General features: G+C 49.0%; 1 protein-coding gene across 5 annotated transcripts in view; it reads right to left on the minus strand.

Annotated features, from left to right (window-relative positions):
- The window catches only part of LOC135553099 (fatty acid CoA ligase Acsl3-like), a 47,969-nt gene that overhangs the window by 17,171 nt on the left and 12,921 nt on the right, over positions 1-17,877 (minus strand). For 4 of the 5 annotated variants that reach the window (XM_064985195.1, XM_064985198.1, XM_064985196.1 and 1 more), the window contains 6 exons: positions 17,748-17,877; positions 14,667-14,817; positions 8,632-8,755; positions 8,430-8,501; positions 4,450-4,589; positions 4,095-4,267 (listed from right to left, as the gene is read on the minus strand). The exon at positions 17,748-17,877 is cut by the window's right edge and continues 21 nt beyond it. In XM_064985195.1, the coding sequence (XP_064841267.1) occupies positions 4,095-4,267; positions 4,450-4,589; positions 8,430-8,501; positions 8,632-8,755; positions 14,667-14,817; positions 17,748-17,877 (790 nt within the window). The remainder of the gene's footprint in view (positions 1-4,094; positions 4,268-4,449; positions 4,590-8,429; positions 8,502-8,631; positions 8,756-14,666; positions 14,818-17,747) is intronic. The other variant, XM_064985199.1, reaches the window with a different exon arrangement.

Below are 17,877 nucleotides of genomic sequence, written 5' to 3' on the forward strand. Positions count from 1 at the left end.
GTCTCTCCTCCCCCTACCCCATCCCTCTGTATCCACTACAGTCTCTCCTCCCTCCTACCCCATCCCTCTGTATCCACTACAGTCTCTCCTCCCCCTACCCCATCCCTCTGTATCCACTACAGTCTCTCCTCCCCCTACCCCATCCCTCTATATCCACTACAGTCTCTCCTCCCCCTACCCCATCCCTCTGTGTCCACTACAGTCTCTCCTCCCTCCTACCCCATCCCTCTGTGTCCACTACAGTCTCTCCTCCCCCCTACCCCATCCCTCTGTATCCACTACAGTCTCTCCTCCCCCTACCCCATCCCTCTGTATCCACTCCAGTCTCTCCTCCTCCTACCCTATCCCTCTATATCCACTACAGTCTCTGCTCCCCCTACCCTATCCCTCTATATCCACTACAGTCTCTCCTCCCTCCTACCCCCCATCCCTCTGTATCCACTACAGTCTCTCCTCCCTCCTACCCCATCCCTCTGTATCCACTACAGTCTCTCCTCCCTCCTACCCCATCCCTCTATATCCACTACATTCTCTCCTCCCCCTATCCCATCCCTCTGTATCCACTACAGTCTCTCCTCCCCCTACCCCATCCCTCTGTATCCACTACAGTCTCTCCTCCCTCCTACCCCATCCCTCTGTATCCACTACAGTCTCTCCTCCCCCTACCCCATCCCTCTGTATCCACTACAGTCTCTCCTCTCCCCTACCCTATCCCTCTGTATCCACTACAGTCTCTCCTCCCCCTACCCCATCCCTCTATATCCACTACAGTCTCTCCTCCCTCCTACCCCACCCCTCTGTATCCACTTCAGTCTCTCCTCCCCCTACCCCTATCCCTCTGTATCCACTACAGTCTCTCCTCCCCCTACCCTATCCCTCTGTATCCACTACAGTCTCTCCTCCCCCCCTACCCTATCCCTCTGTATCCACTACAGTCTCTCCTCCCTCCTACCCCATCCCTCTGTATCCACTACAGTCTCTCCTCCCTCCTACCCTATCCCTCTGTATCCACTACAGTCTCTCCTCCCCCTACCCCATCCCTCTATATCCACTACAGTCTCTCCTCCCCTACCCTATCCCTCTATATCCACTACAGTCTCTCCTCCCTCCTACCCCATCCCTCTGTATCCACTACAGTCTCTCCTCCCTCCTACCCCATCCCTCTGTATCCACTACAGTCTCTCCTCCCCCTACCCCATCCCTCTGTATCCACTACAGTCTCTCCTCCCCCTACCCCATCCCTCTGTATCCACTACAGTCTCTCCTCCCCCTACCCCATCCCTCTGTATCCACTAGAGTCTCTCCTCCCCCTACCCCATCCCTCTGTATCCACTACAGTCTCTCCTCCCTCCTACCCTATCCCTCTGTATCCACTACAGTCTCTCCTCCCTCCTACCCTATCCCATCCCTCTGTATCTACTACAGTCTCTCCTCCCTCCTACCCTATCCCATCCCTCTGTATCTACTACAGTCTCTCCTCCCTCCTACCCTATCCCATCCCTCTGTACCCACTACAGTCTCTCCTCCCTCCTACCCCATCCCTCTGTATCCACTACAGTCTCTCCTCCCTCCTACCCCATCCCTCTGTATCCACTACAGTCTCTCCTCCCTCCTACCCCATCCCTCTGTATCCACTACAGTCTCTCCTCCTCCTACCCAATCCTTCTGTATCCACTACAGTCTCTCCTCCCTCCTACCCCATCCCTCTGTATCCACTACAGTCTCTCCTCCCCCTACCCCATCCCTCTGTATCCACTACAGTCTCTCCTCCCCCTACCCCATCCCTCTGTATCCACTACAGTCTCTCCTCCCCCTACCCCATCCCTCTGTATCCACTACAGTCTCTCCTCCCTCCTACCCCATCCCTCTGTATCCACTACAGTCTCTCCTCCCCCTACCCCATCCCTCTGTATCCACTACAGTCTCTCCTCCCTCCTACCCCATCCCTCTGTATCCACTACAGTCTCTCCTCCCCCTACCCCATCCCTCTGTATCCACTACAGTCTCTCCTCCCCCTACCCCATCCCTCTATATCCACTACAGTCTCTCCCCCCCCCTACCCCATCCCTCTGTGTCCACTACAGTCTCTCCTCCCTCCTACCCCATCCCTCTGTGTCCACTACAGTCTCTCCTCCCCCTACCCCATCCCTCTGTATCCACTACAGTCTCTCCTCCCCCTACCCCATCCCTCTGTATCCACTCCAGTCTCTCCTCCTCCTACCCTATCCCTCTATATCCACTACAGTCTCTGCTCCCCCTACCCTATCCCTCTATATCCACTACAGTCTCTCCTCCCTCCTACCCCATCCCTCTGTATCCACTACAGTCTCTCCTCCCTCCTACCCCATCCCTCTGTATCCACTACAGTCTCTCCTCCCTCCTACCCCATCCCTCTATATCCACTACATTCTCTCCTCCCCCTATCCCATCCCTCTGTATCCACTACAGTCTCTCCTCCCCCTACCCCATCCCTCTGTATCCACTACAGTCTCTCCTCCCTCCTACCCCATCCCTCTGTATCCACTACAGTCTCTCCTCCCCCTACCCCATCCCTCTGTATCCACTACAGTCTCTCCTCTCCCCTACCCTATCCCTCTGTATCCACTACAGTCTCTCCTCCCCCTACCCCATCCCTCTATATCCACTACAGTCTCTCCTCCCTCCTACCCTACCCCTCTGTATCCACTTCAGTCTCTCCTCCCCCTACCCTATCCCTCTGTATCCACTACAGTCTCTCCTCCCCCTACCCTATCCCTCTGTATCCACTACAGTCTCTCCTCCCCCTACCCTATCCCTCTGTATCCACTACAGTCTCTCCTCCCTCCTACCCCATCCCTCTGTATCCACTACAGTCTCTCCTCCCTCCTACCCTATCCCTCTGTATCCACTACAGTCTCTCCTCCCCCTACCCCATCCCTCTATATCCACTACAGTCTCTCCTCCCCTACCCTATCCCTCTATATCCACTACAGTCTCTCCTCCCTCCTACCCCATCCCTCTGTATCCACTACAGTCTCTCCTCCCTCCTACCCCATCCCTCTGTATCCACTACAGTCTCTCCTCCCCCTACCCCATCCCTCTGTATCCACTACAGTCTCTCCTCCCCCTACCCCATCCCTCTGTATCCACTACAGTCTCTCCTCCCCCTACCCCATCCCTCTGTATCCACTAGAGTCTCTCCTCCCCCTACCCCATCCCTCTGTATCCACTACAGTCTCTCCTCCCTCCTACCCTATCCCTCTGTATCCACTACAGTCTCTCCTCCCTCCTACCCTATCCCATCCCTCTGTATCTACTACAGTCTCTCCTCCCTCCTACCCTATCCCATCCCTCTGTATCTACTACAGTCTCTCCTCCCTCCTACCCTATCCCATCCCTCTGTACCCACTACAGTCTCTCCTCCCTCCTACCCTATCCCATCCCTCTGTACCCACTACAGTCTCTCCTCCCTCCTACCCTATCCCATCCCTCTGTACCCACTACAGTCTCTCCTCCCTCCTACCCTATCCCATCCCTCTGTACCCACTACAGTCTCTCCTCCCTCCTACCCTATCCCATCCCTCTGTACCCACTACAGTCTCTCCTCCCTCCTACCCTATCCCATCCCTCTGTACCCACTACAGTCCTCCTCCCTCCCCCTATCCCATCCCTCTGTACCCACTACAGTCTCTCCTCCCTCCTACCCTATCCCATCCCTCTGTACCCACTACAGTCTCTCCTCCCTCCTACCCTATCCCATCCCTCTGTATCTACTACAGTCTCTCCTCCCTCCTACCCTATCCCATCCCTCTGTACCCACTACAGTCTCTCCTCCCTCCTACCCTATCCCATCCCTCTGTACCCACTACAGTCTCTCCTCCCTCCTACCCTATCCCATCCCTCTGTATCTACTACAGTCTCTCCTCCCTCCTACCCTATCCCATCCCTCTGTACCCACTACAGTCTCTCCTCCCTCCTACCCTGTCCCATCCCTCTGTATCTACTACAGTCTCTCCTCCCTCCTACCCTATCCCATCCCTCTGTACCCACTACAGTCTCTCCTCCCTCCTACCCTATCCCATCCCTCTGTATCCACTAAATTCACTCTCTCTTACTCTCGCTGATGGTGCCAGCGCCGCAGGTCTCAGTGAGGCCGTAGCCCTGGCCCACGGGGCAACAGAAGCACACGTTCATGAAGCGCTGGGTGGCGGCAGAGAGGGGTGCCCCGCCCGACAGCAGCACCCTGGTCTTCCCCCCCAAGAGGGACCGAACCTTCTTAAACACCAGGCTGGAGGGGGTTGGGGGGGGGAATTCATGTTTACACTTCTTGGATCAACATCATTATGTTATTTGTTTTTGGATTAGGTTTTGTGTGTGTAATAGATATTATGTGTATATGTAAGGATGTGTGTGTGTGTGTGTGTGTGTGTGTGTGTGTGCGTGCGTGTGTACTGTAGTAGACTGACGTACTTGTCACACAGTGGCGTGCTGCGTCCTTGGGAGAGCTGCTCCAGCTTGTAGTTGTAGGCCAGAGTGAACAGAGTCCTCTGAGCACTGCTCATCTCCTCCACCTTGGTCATCACATTCTTATAGATACGATCCATAATCTCCTGTAGCACACAGAGAGAGAGAGAGAGAGAGAAAAGAGGGGAGGAATTGAGAGATGGTGAGCAGAGACACATGAAGAGATAAATAAAGAGGGGGAGTTGAGTTGGATGTATACGAGAGGGTAGAAAATAGGGGGAGATGGAGAATTAGAGACAGGGACAGAAAGAGGAGGGGAAATAAGAAGAGGGTGGTGGGTGTTCTGTTCAATAAGTTCTGGATCTGTCTGTATGTGGCCAAGGCACATTGCTTTACATTGTGTCTGTCTGCAGTTTTAATATGGGGCGTTGTTCTCAGGCCCAGACAGCAGATCCCTGACACGTCTCTGTCAGGAGGTCCAGTTCTGAGGAGCTATGTGAGCACAGAGATAACACATGGAGGGAGTGACAGTGTCTCTTCTCTATCTGCCCAGCAGAGACTCCGTGTCCTGGGTATGAAACAAGACCAAGTCCCAGACAAACCATTTCAATATTAGAGGTCTAAATTCAATACATTCTGTAAAGATGCTCACAGATTCAGCAACTAGTAAAGCAATCAGAATATACTGTGGTGTATTGGGGAACAATCTGGTCCATATAAAACATATTCAGTGTTACAGTAAACAATTGAATGGGAATGCCCAACCCTCCTGTGGGCATGGAAAACAGTGACCTCATCACTCCCAGAGACATTGACATAGAGAGAAGGAGAGGAACCACTAAGTCATTCAGTTGTCCAGTTAGTTGTTCTCGGAACTCAGATTCCACTCTGCAGGAGATGGGAGTGATGCTATAATGTCTTAAAGATGGTACCATGTCCGTGTGTGTGTGTGTGTGTGTGTGTGCGGACGTGTTTAACTATTCTTGTGGGGACTTAGTAAACAAACTAAAATTTGACCAACTGGAGATATTTTGTTAGTCCCCACAAGGTCAAATGCTATTTCTAGGGGATTAGTGTTAGGGTTAGAATTACGTTAAGGGTCAGGGTTAGGAGCTAGGTTTCGGTTTAAGGTTAGGTTTTTGGGTTAATGTTAGGGGAAGAGTACGGGTTAGGGATAGGTTTAGGGGTCAGGGAAAATAGGATTTTGTATGGGAGTGAATTGTGTGTCCCCACAAGGTTAGCTGTACACGACTGTGTGTATGTGTGTGTGTGTATGTGTGTGTGTGTGTGACTTAGCACTGTCTGTTTCTTATTGACATGGTGACTGTAGGGAGAGTTTGTCCAACCCCACTAAAACCCAGAACACTTCGTTATTAAATTAATCAGTGAGTTCCAAAACTGGGCTCCAAGTTTGAATGGAGTAAAGGGCACAAACAACAAACAATAAAAACCAGCTGGTGGGTGTGAGAGTCTGTGTTTGTGTGCATGTTAGATAAATGAGTGAGAGAGGAAGTTGATGTGGGACACATGCAGCCTGGTGTCACGGAGGAAACTACACACTGTGAGCGGTGTGTGTGTGTGAGTGAGTGTGTGTTTGTCTATGACGGAGAAAACCACACACTGTGAGCGGTGTGTGTGTGTGAGTGAGTGTGTGTTTGTCTATGACGGAGAAAACCACACAGGGCTTTCTCACGTTCTGTTTACAGCTGTGAATGGTTCCAGACATTGGGGCCCTCTGACCTGTGTCCCCTGACTCCTAGCATCCTCATGGGGGAACACACAGATGAAGAGATGCATGGGGTCTCACAGAAAGAGAGAGACAGACAGACAGAGAGAGAAAAATAAATAGAGAGAGAGAAATAAATAGAGAGAGAGAAATAAATAGAGAGAGAGAGAGAGAGAGACAAAGAGAGAGACAAAGAGAGAATTAAAGACAGAGAGAGAGACAGAGACAGAGAGAGAGGGAGAGAAATAAATATAGAGAGAGAGGCAGACAGAGAGAGAGAGAGAGAGAGACAAAGATGGAGAGAGAGACAAAGAGAGAATTAAAGACAGAGAGGGAGGGAGAGAGAGAGAGAGAGAGAGCAGGAACCCATACTTCATCAAAGAAATTGGAAATACAGACATTGTCATCCTACAAGAAACATGGTATGAGGCGGCAGGGTAGCCTAGTGGTTAGAGCGTTGGACTAGAGCTGGTAGTCTCATCCCCCAAACTACTAGGTGTGAAACAGGGAAGAGACTCAGGGGTATGCTAATAGAGATTAAATTAGTCAAAACAGGAACATTCTACATCTGGATAGAAATTGATAAGGAAATATCCTCATGTGTGCTACCTATATTCAATTCAAGGTGCTTTATTGGCATGAGAAACATATATTAACATTGCCAAAGCAAGTGAGGTAGACAATATACAAAAATACAATAAAAATGAACAGTAAACATTACACTCACAGAAATTCCAAAATAATAAAGACATTACAAATGTCATAGTATGTATATATACAGTGTTGTCATGATGTACACATGGTTAAGGTACAAAAGGGAAAATAAATAAGCATACATATGTGTTGTATTTACAATGGTGTTTGTTCTTCACTGGTTGACCTTTTCTTGTGGCAACAGGTCACAAATCTTGCTGCTGCGATGGCACACTGTGGTATTTCACCCAGTAAATATGGGAGTTTATCAAAATCGGGGTGGATTTCTAATTCTGTGTGGATCTGTGTAATCTGAGGGAAATATGTGAGGGAAATATGTGTCTCTAATATGTTCATACATTGGGCAGGAGGTTAGGAAGTGCAGCTCAGTTTACACCTCATTTTGTGGGCAGTGAGCACATAGCCTGTCTTCTCTTCTGTCCTGGGGCTGTGTGGGGTGTATTTGTGTTTGTGAACAGCCCCTGAGCCCCAGGACCAGCTTGCTTAGGGGACTCTTCTCCAGGTTCATCTCTCTGAAGGTGATGGATTTGTTATGGAAGGTTTGGGAATCGCTTCATTTTAGGTGGTTGTAGAATTTAAGGAAATCTCTGTCTATGTACAGACTCAGTGAGCATAGCCTTGCTATTGAGAAAGGCCGCCATAGGCAGACCTGGCTCTCAAGAGAAAACAGGCCATGTGCGCACAGCCCACAAAATGAGGTGGAAACTGAGCTGTACTTCCTAACCTCCTGCCAAATGTATGACCATATTACTAGAGACACATATTTCCCTCAGATTACACAGACCCACAAAGAGTTCAAAAAACAAACCCAATTTTGGTGAACTCCCATATCTACTAGGTGAAATACCACAGTGTGCCATCACAGCAGCAAGAGTTGTGACCTGTTGCCACAAGAAAAGGTCAACCAGTGAAGAACAAACACCATTGTAAATACAACCCATATTTATTTATTTTCCCTTTTGTACTTTAACTATTTGCACATCGCTACAACACTCTATATAGACATCATTTGACATTTTAAATGTCTTTATTGTTTTGGAACTTGTGTGAGTGTAATATTTACTGTTCACTTTTTAAGGTTTATTTCACTTTTGTTTATCCATTTCACTTGCTTTGGAAATGTAAACATATAATACCGTTAAAACATTTGGGATCACTTATAAATGTATTTGTTTTTGAAAGAAAAGCACATTTTTTGTCCATTAAAATAATATCAAATTGATCAGAAATACAGTGTAGACATTGTTGTAAATAACTATTGTTGCTGGAAATTTTAATGGAATATCTACGTAGGCGTACAGAGGCCCATTATCAGCAACCATCACTCCTGTGTTCCAATGGCACATTGTGTTTGCTAAACAAGTGTATCATTTTAATTTTTAAGACTAATTGTTCATTAGAAAACCATTTTGCAATTATGTTAGCACAGCTGAACACTGTTGTGCTGATTAAAGAAGTAATACAACTGGCCTTCTTTACACTAGTTGAGTATCTGGAGCATCGGCATTTGCAACCCTACATTGACAGTACTGTATGTATGTCTTACCGGTACAGCTGCCATTAGAGTAGGCTGCAGAACACTGGTGTCTCCTTTGCTGCCCTTTTTAATCTTTGTTGACTGGTGTGAGAGAAAGGATACAGTTATCATACAGGTACTCTACACATATATTCACCTTTTATATATGTGTTTAGTAATGTACAGTCCAAGCAGGTGACACAGTATACAGAGCAGGGGGGGACCACCTCACCTGGTCCGCTAGCGTCTGGGGGGAGGAGTAGCCGATCCTGCAGCCGTGAGCCACACACACCAGCTCTGCACTCAGCTCCAACACATGGGCCAGGGGGAGGTACCCGATGTAGGTGTCATCCTCACTGCCATAGAACAATATACATAACTCCTTATTATTCTAGCATACAGTGTTATGTACTTGAGTGAAGACCCAAAAGCGGTTTTAACAGAAAACAGAGTTCTTTAATGAAAAAACAGGAATGGCATAAATCCTCTTCCAACGTGGTCAATGGAACAAAAAAGAACGTTAGTATAATGCAGGATGCACCTGCCAGGCAGACTCCGACAGGATAGGACAAGGTGGAAGCAAACGCGACGACAGCTTGCTTCTGGCATCAAAAAACACAAACAAGAATCAGACACTGAAAGTAGCAGGAACAGAGAGAGAAATAGAGACCTAATCAGAGGGGGAAGAGAGAACAGGTGTGAAAGAGTGAATGAGCTAGTTAGAGGAGATGTAGAACAGCTGAAGAATGAGAGACAGAGAAGGTAACCTAAAAAGACCAGCAGAGAGAGACAGAGTGAAGAGAAAGGACAGGAACAGACATAACAAGACATGACAGTACCCCCCCCCCCACTCACCGAGCGCCTCCTGGCGCACTCGAGGAGGAAACCTGGCGGCAACGGAGGAAATCATCGATCAGCGAACGGTCCAGCACGTCCCGAGAGGGAACCCAACTCCTCTCCTCAGGACCGTACCCCTCCCAATCCACTAGGTACTGATGACCACGGCCCCGAGGGCGCATGTCCAAAATCTTACGAACCCTGTAGATGGGTGCGCCTCGACAAGGATGGGGGGAGGGACGAGCGGGGGCGCGAAGAACGGGCTTAACACAGGAGACATGGAAGACCGGGTGAACGCGACGAAGATAGCGCGGGAGAAGAAGTCGCACTACGACAGGATTAATGACCTGAGAAATACGGAACGGACCAATGAACCGCGGGGCCAACTTGCGAGAAGCTGTCTTAAGGGGAAGGTTCTGAGTGGAGAGCCATACTCTCTGACCGCAACAATATCTAGGACTCTTGGTCCTACGCTTATTAGCGGCCCTCACAGTCTGCGCCCTATTACGGCAAAGTGCCGACCTGACCCCTTCCAGGTGCGCTCCGCAACGCTGGACAAAAGCCTGAGCGGAGGGGACGCAGGACTCGGCGAGCTGAGATGAGAACAGCGGAGGCTGGTACCCGAGGCTACACTGAAAAGGGGATAGACCGGTAGCAGACGAGGGAAGCGAGTTGTGGGCGTACTCTGCCCAGGGGAGCTGTTCTGACCAAGACGCAGGGTTACGAAAAGAAAGACTGCGTAAAATGCGACCAACAGTCTGATTGGCCCGTTCGGCTTGACCGTTAGACTGGGGATGAAAGCCGGACGAGAGACTGACGGAAGCCCCAATCAAACGGCAAAACTCCCTCCAAAATTGAGACGTGAACTGCGGGCCTCTGTCGGAAACGACGTCAGACGGAAGGCCATGAATTCGGAAAACATTCTCGATAATGATCTGAGCCGTCTCCTTAGCAGAAGGGAGCTTATCGAGAGGAATGAAATGAGCCGCCTTAGAGAATCTATCGACAACCGTAAGAATAACTGTCTTCCCCGCTGATGAAGGCAGTCCGGTGATAAAATCTAAAGCGATGTGAGACCACGGTCGAGAGGGAATGGGAAGCGGTCTGAGACGGCCGGCAGGAGGAGAGTTCCCAGATTTAGTCTGCGCGCAGACCGAACAAGCGGCGACAAATCGACGCGCGTCACGTTCCCGAGTGGGCCACCAGAAACGCTGGCGAATGGAAGCGATCCCCCGAACGCCGGGGTGGCCGGCTAACTTGGCAGAGTGGGCCCACTGAAGAACGGCCGGACGAGTAGGAACGGGAACGAACAGAAGGTTCCTAGGACAAGCTCGCGGCGACGGAGTGTGAGCGAGTGCTTGCTTTACCTGCCTCTCAATTCCCCAGACAGTCAACCCGACAACACGCCCGTCAGGGAGAATCCCCTCGGGGTCGGTGGAGACCTCAGAAGAACTGAAGAGACGAGATAAAGCATCAGGCTTGGTGTTTTTTGAGCCCGGACGATAAGAAATAACAAACTCGAAACGAGCGAAAAACAGAGCCCAACGAGCCTGACGCGCATTAAGTCGTTTGGCTGAACGGATGTACTCAAGGTTCCTATGGTCAGTCCAAACGACAAAAGGAACGGTCGCCCCCTCCAACCACTGTCGCCATTCGCCTAGGGCTAAGCGGATGGCGAGCAGTTCGCGATTACCAACATCATAGTTACGTTCTGACGGCGATAAGCGATGAGAGAAAACGCGCAAGGATGGACCTTGCCGTCAGAGAGAGAGCGCTGAGAAAGAATGGCTCCCACGCCCACCTCTGACGCGTCAACCTCAACAACAAACTGTCTAGAGATGTCAGGTGTAACAAGAATAGGAGCGGATGTAAAACGATTCTTAAGAAGATCAAAAGCTCCCTGGGCGGAAACGGACCACTTAAAGCACGTCTTAACAGAAGTAAGGGCTGTGAGGGGAGCTGCCACCTGACCGAAATTACGGATGAAACGACGATAGAAATTAGCGAAGCCCAGAAAGCGCTGCAGCTCGACGCGTGACTTAGGAACGGGCCAATCAATGACAGCCTGGACCTTAGCGGGATCCATCTTAATGCCCTCAGCGGAAATAACGGAACCGAGAAAAGGGACAGAGGCGGCATGAGAAAATGCACTTCTCAGCCTTCACATAAAGACAGTTCTCCAAAAGGCGCTGGAGGACGCGTCGCACGTGCTGAACATGAATCGAGAGAAACGGTGAAAAAAATCAGGATATCGTCCATGTAAACGAAAACAAAAATGTTCAGCATGTCTCTCAGGACGTCGTTAACTAGTGCCTGAAAGACAGCTGGAGCGTTAACGAGGCCGAAAGGAAGAACCCGGTATTCAAAGTGCCCTAACGGAGTGTTAAACGCCGTCTTCCACTCGTCCCCCTCCCTGATGCGCACGAGATGGTAGGCGTTACGAAGGTCCAATTTGGTGAAAAACCTGGCTCCCTGCAGGATCTCGAAGGCTGAAGACATAAGAGGAAGCGGATAACGATTCTTAACTGTTATGTCATTCAGCCTCGATAATCCACGCATGGGCGCAGGGACCCGTCCTTCTTCTGAACAAAAAAAAACCCCGCTCCGGCGGGAGAGGAGGAGGAGACTATGGTACCGGCGTCGAGCGAAACCGACAAATAATCCTCGAGAGCCTTACGTTCGGGAGCCGACAGAGAGTATAATCTACCCCGGGGGGGAGTAGTTCCCGGAAGGAGATCAATACTACAGTCATACGACCGGTGTGGAGGGAGAGAAGTGGCCTTGGAACGACTGAACACCGTGCGCAGATCGTGATACTCCTCCGGCACCCCTGTCAAATCGCCAGGCTCCTCCTGTGAAGAAGAGACAGAGGAAACAGGAGGGATAGCAGACATTAAACAGGTCACATGACAAGAAACATTCCAGGATAGGATAGTATTACTAGACCAATTAATAGAAGGGTTATGGCGCACTAGCCAGGGATGACCCAAAACAACAGGTGTAAAAGGTGAACGAAAAATTAAAAAAGAAATGGTTTCGCTATGATTACCAGAGACAGTGAGGGTTAAAGGCAGCGTCTCACGCTGAATCTTGGGGAGAGAACTACCATCTAAAGCGAACAAGGCCGTGGGCTCCCTAACTGTCTGAGAGGAATGTCATGTTCCCGAGCCCAGGTCTCGTCCATAAAACAGCCCTCCGCCCCAGAGTCTATCAAGGCACTGCAGGAAGCAGATGAACCGGGCCAGCGGAGATGGACCGGAAAAGTAGTGCGTGATCCAGAAGGAGAGGCCTGAGTAGTTGCGCTCACCAGTAGCCCTCCTCTTACTGATGAGCTCTGGCTTTTACTGGACATGAGGTGACAAAATGACCAGCGGAGCCGCAGTAGAGACAGAGGCGATTGGTGATTCTCCGTTCCTTCTCCTTGGCCGAGATGCGGATACCCCCAGCTGCATAGGCTCAGCATCCGAGCCGGCGGAGGAGGGTGGCAGTGATGCGGCAGGTGGCAGTGATGTGGAGAGGGGAGCAGCGGAGAACGCGAGCTCCTTTCCACGAGCTCGGCGACGAAGATCAAACCGTCGCTCTATGCGAATAGCGAGAGCTATTAAGGAGTCCAGACTGGAAGGGACCTCCCGGGAGAGGATCTCGTCCTTAACCTCGACGAGGAGACCCTCCAGAAAACGAGCGAGCAAAGCCGGCTCGTTCCAGTCACTTGAGGCAGCGAGAGTGCGAAACTCAATAGAATAATCCGTTATGGATCGATTCCCCTGACATAGGGAAGACAGGGCCCTGGAAGCCTCCTCCCCAAAAACAGAACGGTCAAAAACCCGTATCATCTCCTCCTTAAAGTCTTGATACTGGTTAATACACTCAGCCCTCGCCTCCCAGACTGCCGTGCCCCACTCACGCGCCCGTCCGGTAAGGAGAGAAATGACGTAGGCGATGCGGGCTGCGCTCCTGGAGTAAGTGTTGGGCTGGAGAGAGAACACCACATCACACTGAGTGAGGAATGAGCGGCACTCAGTGGGCTCCCCAGAGTAACACGGCGGGTTGTTGATCCTGGGCTCCGGAGACTCGGAAACCCTGGAAGTGGGCGGTGGATCGAGGTGGAGTTGGTGAACCTGTCTTGTGAGGTCGGAGACTTGGACGGCCAGGGTCTCAACGGCATGTCGAGCAGCAGACAATTCCTCCTCGTGTCTGCCTAGCATCGCTCCCTGGATCTCGACGGCGGAGTGAAAAGGGTCCGGAGCCGCTGGGTCCATTCTTGGTCTGATTCTTCTGTTATGTACTTGAGTGAAGACCCAAAAGCGGTTTTAACAGAAAACAGAGTTCTTTAATGAAAAAACAGGAATGGCATAAATCCTCTTCCAACGTGGTCAATGGAACAAAAAGAACGTTAGTATAATGCAGGATGCACCTGCCAGGCAGACTCCGACAGGATAGGACAAGGTGGAAGCAAACGCGACGACAGCTTGCTTCTGGCATCAAAAAACACAAACAAGAATCAGACACTGAAAGTAGCAGGAACAGAGAGAGAAATAGAGACCTAATCAGAGGGGGAAGAGAGAACAGGTGTGAAAGAGTGAATGAGCTAGTTAGAGGAGATGTAGAACAGCTGAAGAATGAGAGACAGAGAAGGTAACCTAAAAAGACCAGCAGAGAGAGACAGAGTGAAGAGAAAGGACAGGAACAGACATAACAAGACATGACATACAGACAGACAGAACAAAACTATATGTATAAGAAAGGTTTACACAATTAAACAACAAAATACATAAAGCACTGCAGTAAATGTCCTTCTGGGCCAGATCAAGATGCTCTCTAAAGGGTAACGACTTGACCCCCTCTCTTCCATCTTCCTATTATTCCACTCCCCTCCCTCTCTTCCCCCAATCCTGTTCTCCAGAGAAAGAGAGAGTTTTTTAAGAACACTAAGCAAACACATTCGTTGTCGTAATGATCACCAGTGTGATGGTACAGCATCTACATTTATTTACAGCACAGCATTAAACCCACACTTCTGCACGTGCTCAGTTGACACCAAGGCCTCAATCAGGAAGTTGTCCTCATAGATCACTTTGAGTGTTTCTTTAATTCAGCTTTGAAACGGAACCTGCTATGTATAACCATCACACTGTACTCCCCCATGGACAGCTGAGATCAGTCAAAGAGCATAGACAGGACATTATGGGGCCTTCCTCTAAGACAGCGCCAACTGAAAAAGGGTCAACATTTGATCAATCTTCCTGGATAAGGTGCACTTTGGAAGCCAGCTTGGATTGTGAAAATTCTAAGAGCATTCAAAGTGTTATTCGATGATTCATGAAAAAATGTTGCTTATCAGGAAATGTCAGTAGTAGTAGTTTGGTACGGGGGAAGTGACCCCAGGAGGGTAAAGAGAGTGTATAAGGTTGGCAGGTTAGCGGTACCTACCCCAGGTTGGGGATCCTTTCTGCCATGCCAGTGATGCCAGCAATGATGTTGCTATGGGAGATCATGACGCCCTTGGGGACGCCAGTGGAGCCGCTGGTGTACATGATGACAGCGATGTCAGAGGGCATGGGCTGTTTACGCCCACGAGACACTACACACACACACACACACACACAGACAAATACAGGAAAACAAATTACTTCATGGCATGAAAGCATGTTTTTGTAAATATTCAGCATATGGTAGGAAAAGGGAGTTCATGGGAGATCATAAGATATGTTGCAGGGCAGGACAATAAATGGAGGAGGTTTGTTAAGTCCATGTTAGGATATATAGTCTGTCGGCGAAGGTCCTGGGAACATATGGTGGTGTTAAACAAGATGGGGGTACATAATGATGAATATCTAAAGGAGTGGTAGAATGGAACATTCCTAATGGATTAAAGAGGGAGAGGAACATCAGTCAAGTAAAATATTAAACACATTAAACATAATGTCACCATTTAGTAAACCTCCTCAGCCTCTTGGCACTCTCAGTAGGAAGATACATCATATCTTAATGCCAAAAACCCCATCTACCTCTCCCTCTTTCCTCTCTCCGCATCTACCTTCCTCTTTACAATATATATCTCTCTCTCTGCCCCTCTACGGCTCTCTTCATCTTATTTCACTCTTCTCTTTCTTCTCTGACATTTGGCTGTGTGTTAACTGGCTGAGAGCTGTTCAATTGACGTAAAGCCTCTCCTCCCCGTCAGCCCATTTCAAATGTTTGGGCTTAAGTTCTCCAAGACACCATGTTAATCTTGTCTAGGCTTGCCAAAAAGCCACTCAGAAGTTCTATTATGTCAGGCAATGTGGATTCTGACAATGTGGAAGGAAGTGAGATGATTCTAGATCATATAGGTTTCTTAAACTATGGGTCAGGACCCAAAGTGGGTCCTTGGCTTGTGAGAAGTAGGTTGTGTGTTATCAGAATACATCTACAATCACACACTATTTCTTCGTAATTTGGGTCCCTGGAGGACAATTAATTTATAATTTGGGTCTTGGGATGAACAAAAGAAAATCCCAGTTCTAGACTACTTAAGAAATGAATGGAGCAGGGCTAAAACAGCAGTCGGTAGATTTCTCTGTTGTCCTCATGTGGAAATATAAGACGTGATTTTGAATGTTTTTTGTAGGGCTGGGGGGCTGCTCAGTGTCGTGTGGAATATAAACATTTCCTCGATGTCCACAGCGAGTGCAGAAAAACAAAACACACCCAAACAGAAGACACGCAGGACAGAGAGAGAGGAAGAAAGGAGCAAAAGAGTAAGAGAGAGAGAGAGAGATAGGAGTGGGAGATAGGAGTGGGAGAGAGGAGTGGGACGTGACTTGGAGTCTACCGCATGTGAGAGGAGGGGCCTTGTTCTGACTTGAACATGGATCCAGAGAAACAGGGAGGAGAGGAGGAGGAGAGGGGTGTTGGGGGAATGATGTCATGTGAAGTTTACAGAAGTGTCTATAAACATGACCCTCCTTCCTAATCCCACAGGTCAGCACACACACACACACACACACACACACACACACACACACACACACACACACACACACACACACACACACACACACACACACACACACACACACACACACACACACACACACACACACACACACACACACACACACCTACCCCTCACAGTACCAGCTCTACTTGTTATGGGTCAAGCAGTGCAGCACTAGAGACCAGCTGGAGAAAGGGAGGGATGGAAAGAGAGAGGAAGGAAAGGAGAGAGAAATTGAAGAGAAAGGGAGTGTTTCCTCTGAGTTTAATCTGACACAGATGTGTCCACTTCCTCATTCACATGACCTAATGAGCCGCACCACCGAACCCCCACCCACCCTCCCCCTTAAGACTACAGTATCTGAGACCACAGTATCTCTGAGACAACAGTATCTCTGAGACCACAGTATCTGAGACCACAGTATCTGAGACCACAGTATCTCTGAGACCACAGTATCTCTGAGACCATAGTATCTGAGACCACAGTATCTCTGAGACTACAGTATCTCTGAGACTATAGTATCTCTGAGACCATAGTATCTCTGAGACCACAGTATCTCTGAGACCATAGTATCTCTGAGACTATAGTATCTCTGAGACCATAGTATCTCTGAGACTACAGTATCTCTGAGACCATAGTATCTCTGAGACTACAGTATCTCTGAGACCACAGTATCTCTGAGACAAAGAGTATCTCTGAGACCACAGTATCTGAGACCACAGTATCTCTGAGACCACAGTATCTCTGAGACCACAGTATCTCTGAGACCATAGTATCTGAGACCACAGTATCTCTGAGACTACAGTATCTCTGAGACCATAGAATCTCTGAGACCATAGAATCTCTGAGACCACAGTATCTCTGAGACCACAGTATCTCTGAGACAAAGAGTATCTCTGAGACCACAGTATCTGAGACCACAGTATCTCTGAGACCACAGTATCTCTGAGACCACAGTATCTCTGAGACCATAGTATCTGAGACCACAGTATCTCTGAGACCACAGTATCTCTGAGACCACAGTATCTCTGAGACCACAGTATCTCTGAGACCATAGTATCTGAGACCACAGTATCTCTGAGACTACAGTATCTCTGAGACCACAGTATCTCTGAGACCATAGTATCTCTGAGACTATAGTATCTCTGAGACCATAGTATCTCTGAGACTACAGTATCTCTGAGACCATAGTATCTCTGAGACTACAGTATCTCTGAGACCACAGTATCTCTGAGACTACAGTATCTCTGAGACCACAGTATCTCTGAGACCATAGTATCTCTGAGACCACAGTATCTCTGAGACTACAGTATCTCTGAGACCTGAGTATCTCTGAGACTATAGTATCTCTGAGACCATAGTATGTCTGAGACTACAGTATCTCTGAAACTAGCAAAGTGAATTACTACAAACTAGTAAATGAATGCTATAACAATGTTATACATGTTGTGTACATTTCAGTATAATGCCATTAAAGAAATGATTAGTACACACACACACACACACACACACACACACACACACACACACACCTGTGTGTTTACCATTCTCAAGCTTGGTCCCCAGCTCCTGTACGGTAGCCATGTTGTGGACACTGATGCCTCGTGGGTAACCAGGCCACTTGGTGGGCGTGTCATCCACCACAATGATGTGCTGCAGCCT

Source organism: Oncorhynchus masou, chromosome 13, assembly GCF_036934945.1.
Source record: "Oncorhynchus masou masou isolate Uvic2021 chromosome 13, UVic_Omas_1.1, whole genome shotgun sequence".
Taxonomy (NCBI): domain Eukaryota; kingdom Metazoa; phylum Chordata; class Actinopteri; order Salmoniformes; family Salmonidae; genus Oncorhynchus; species Oncorhynchus masou.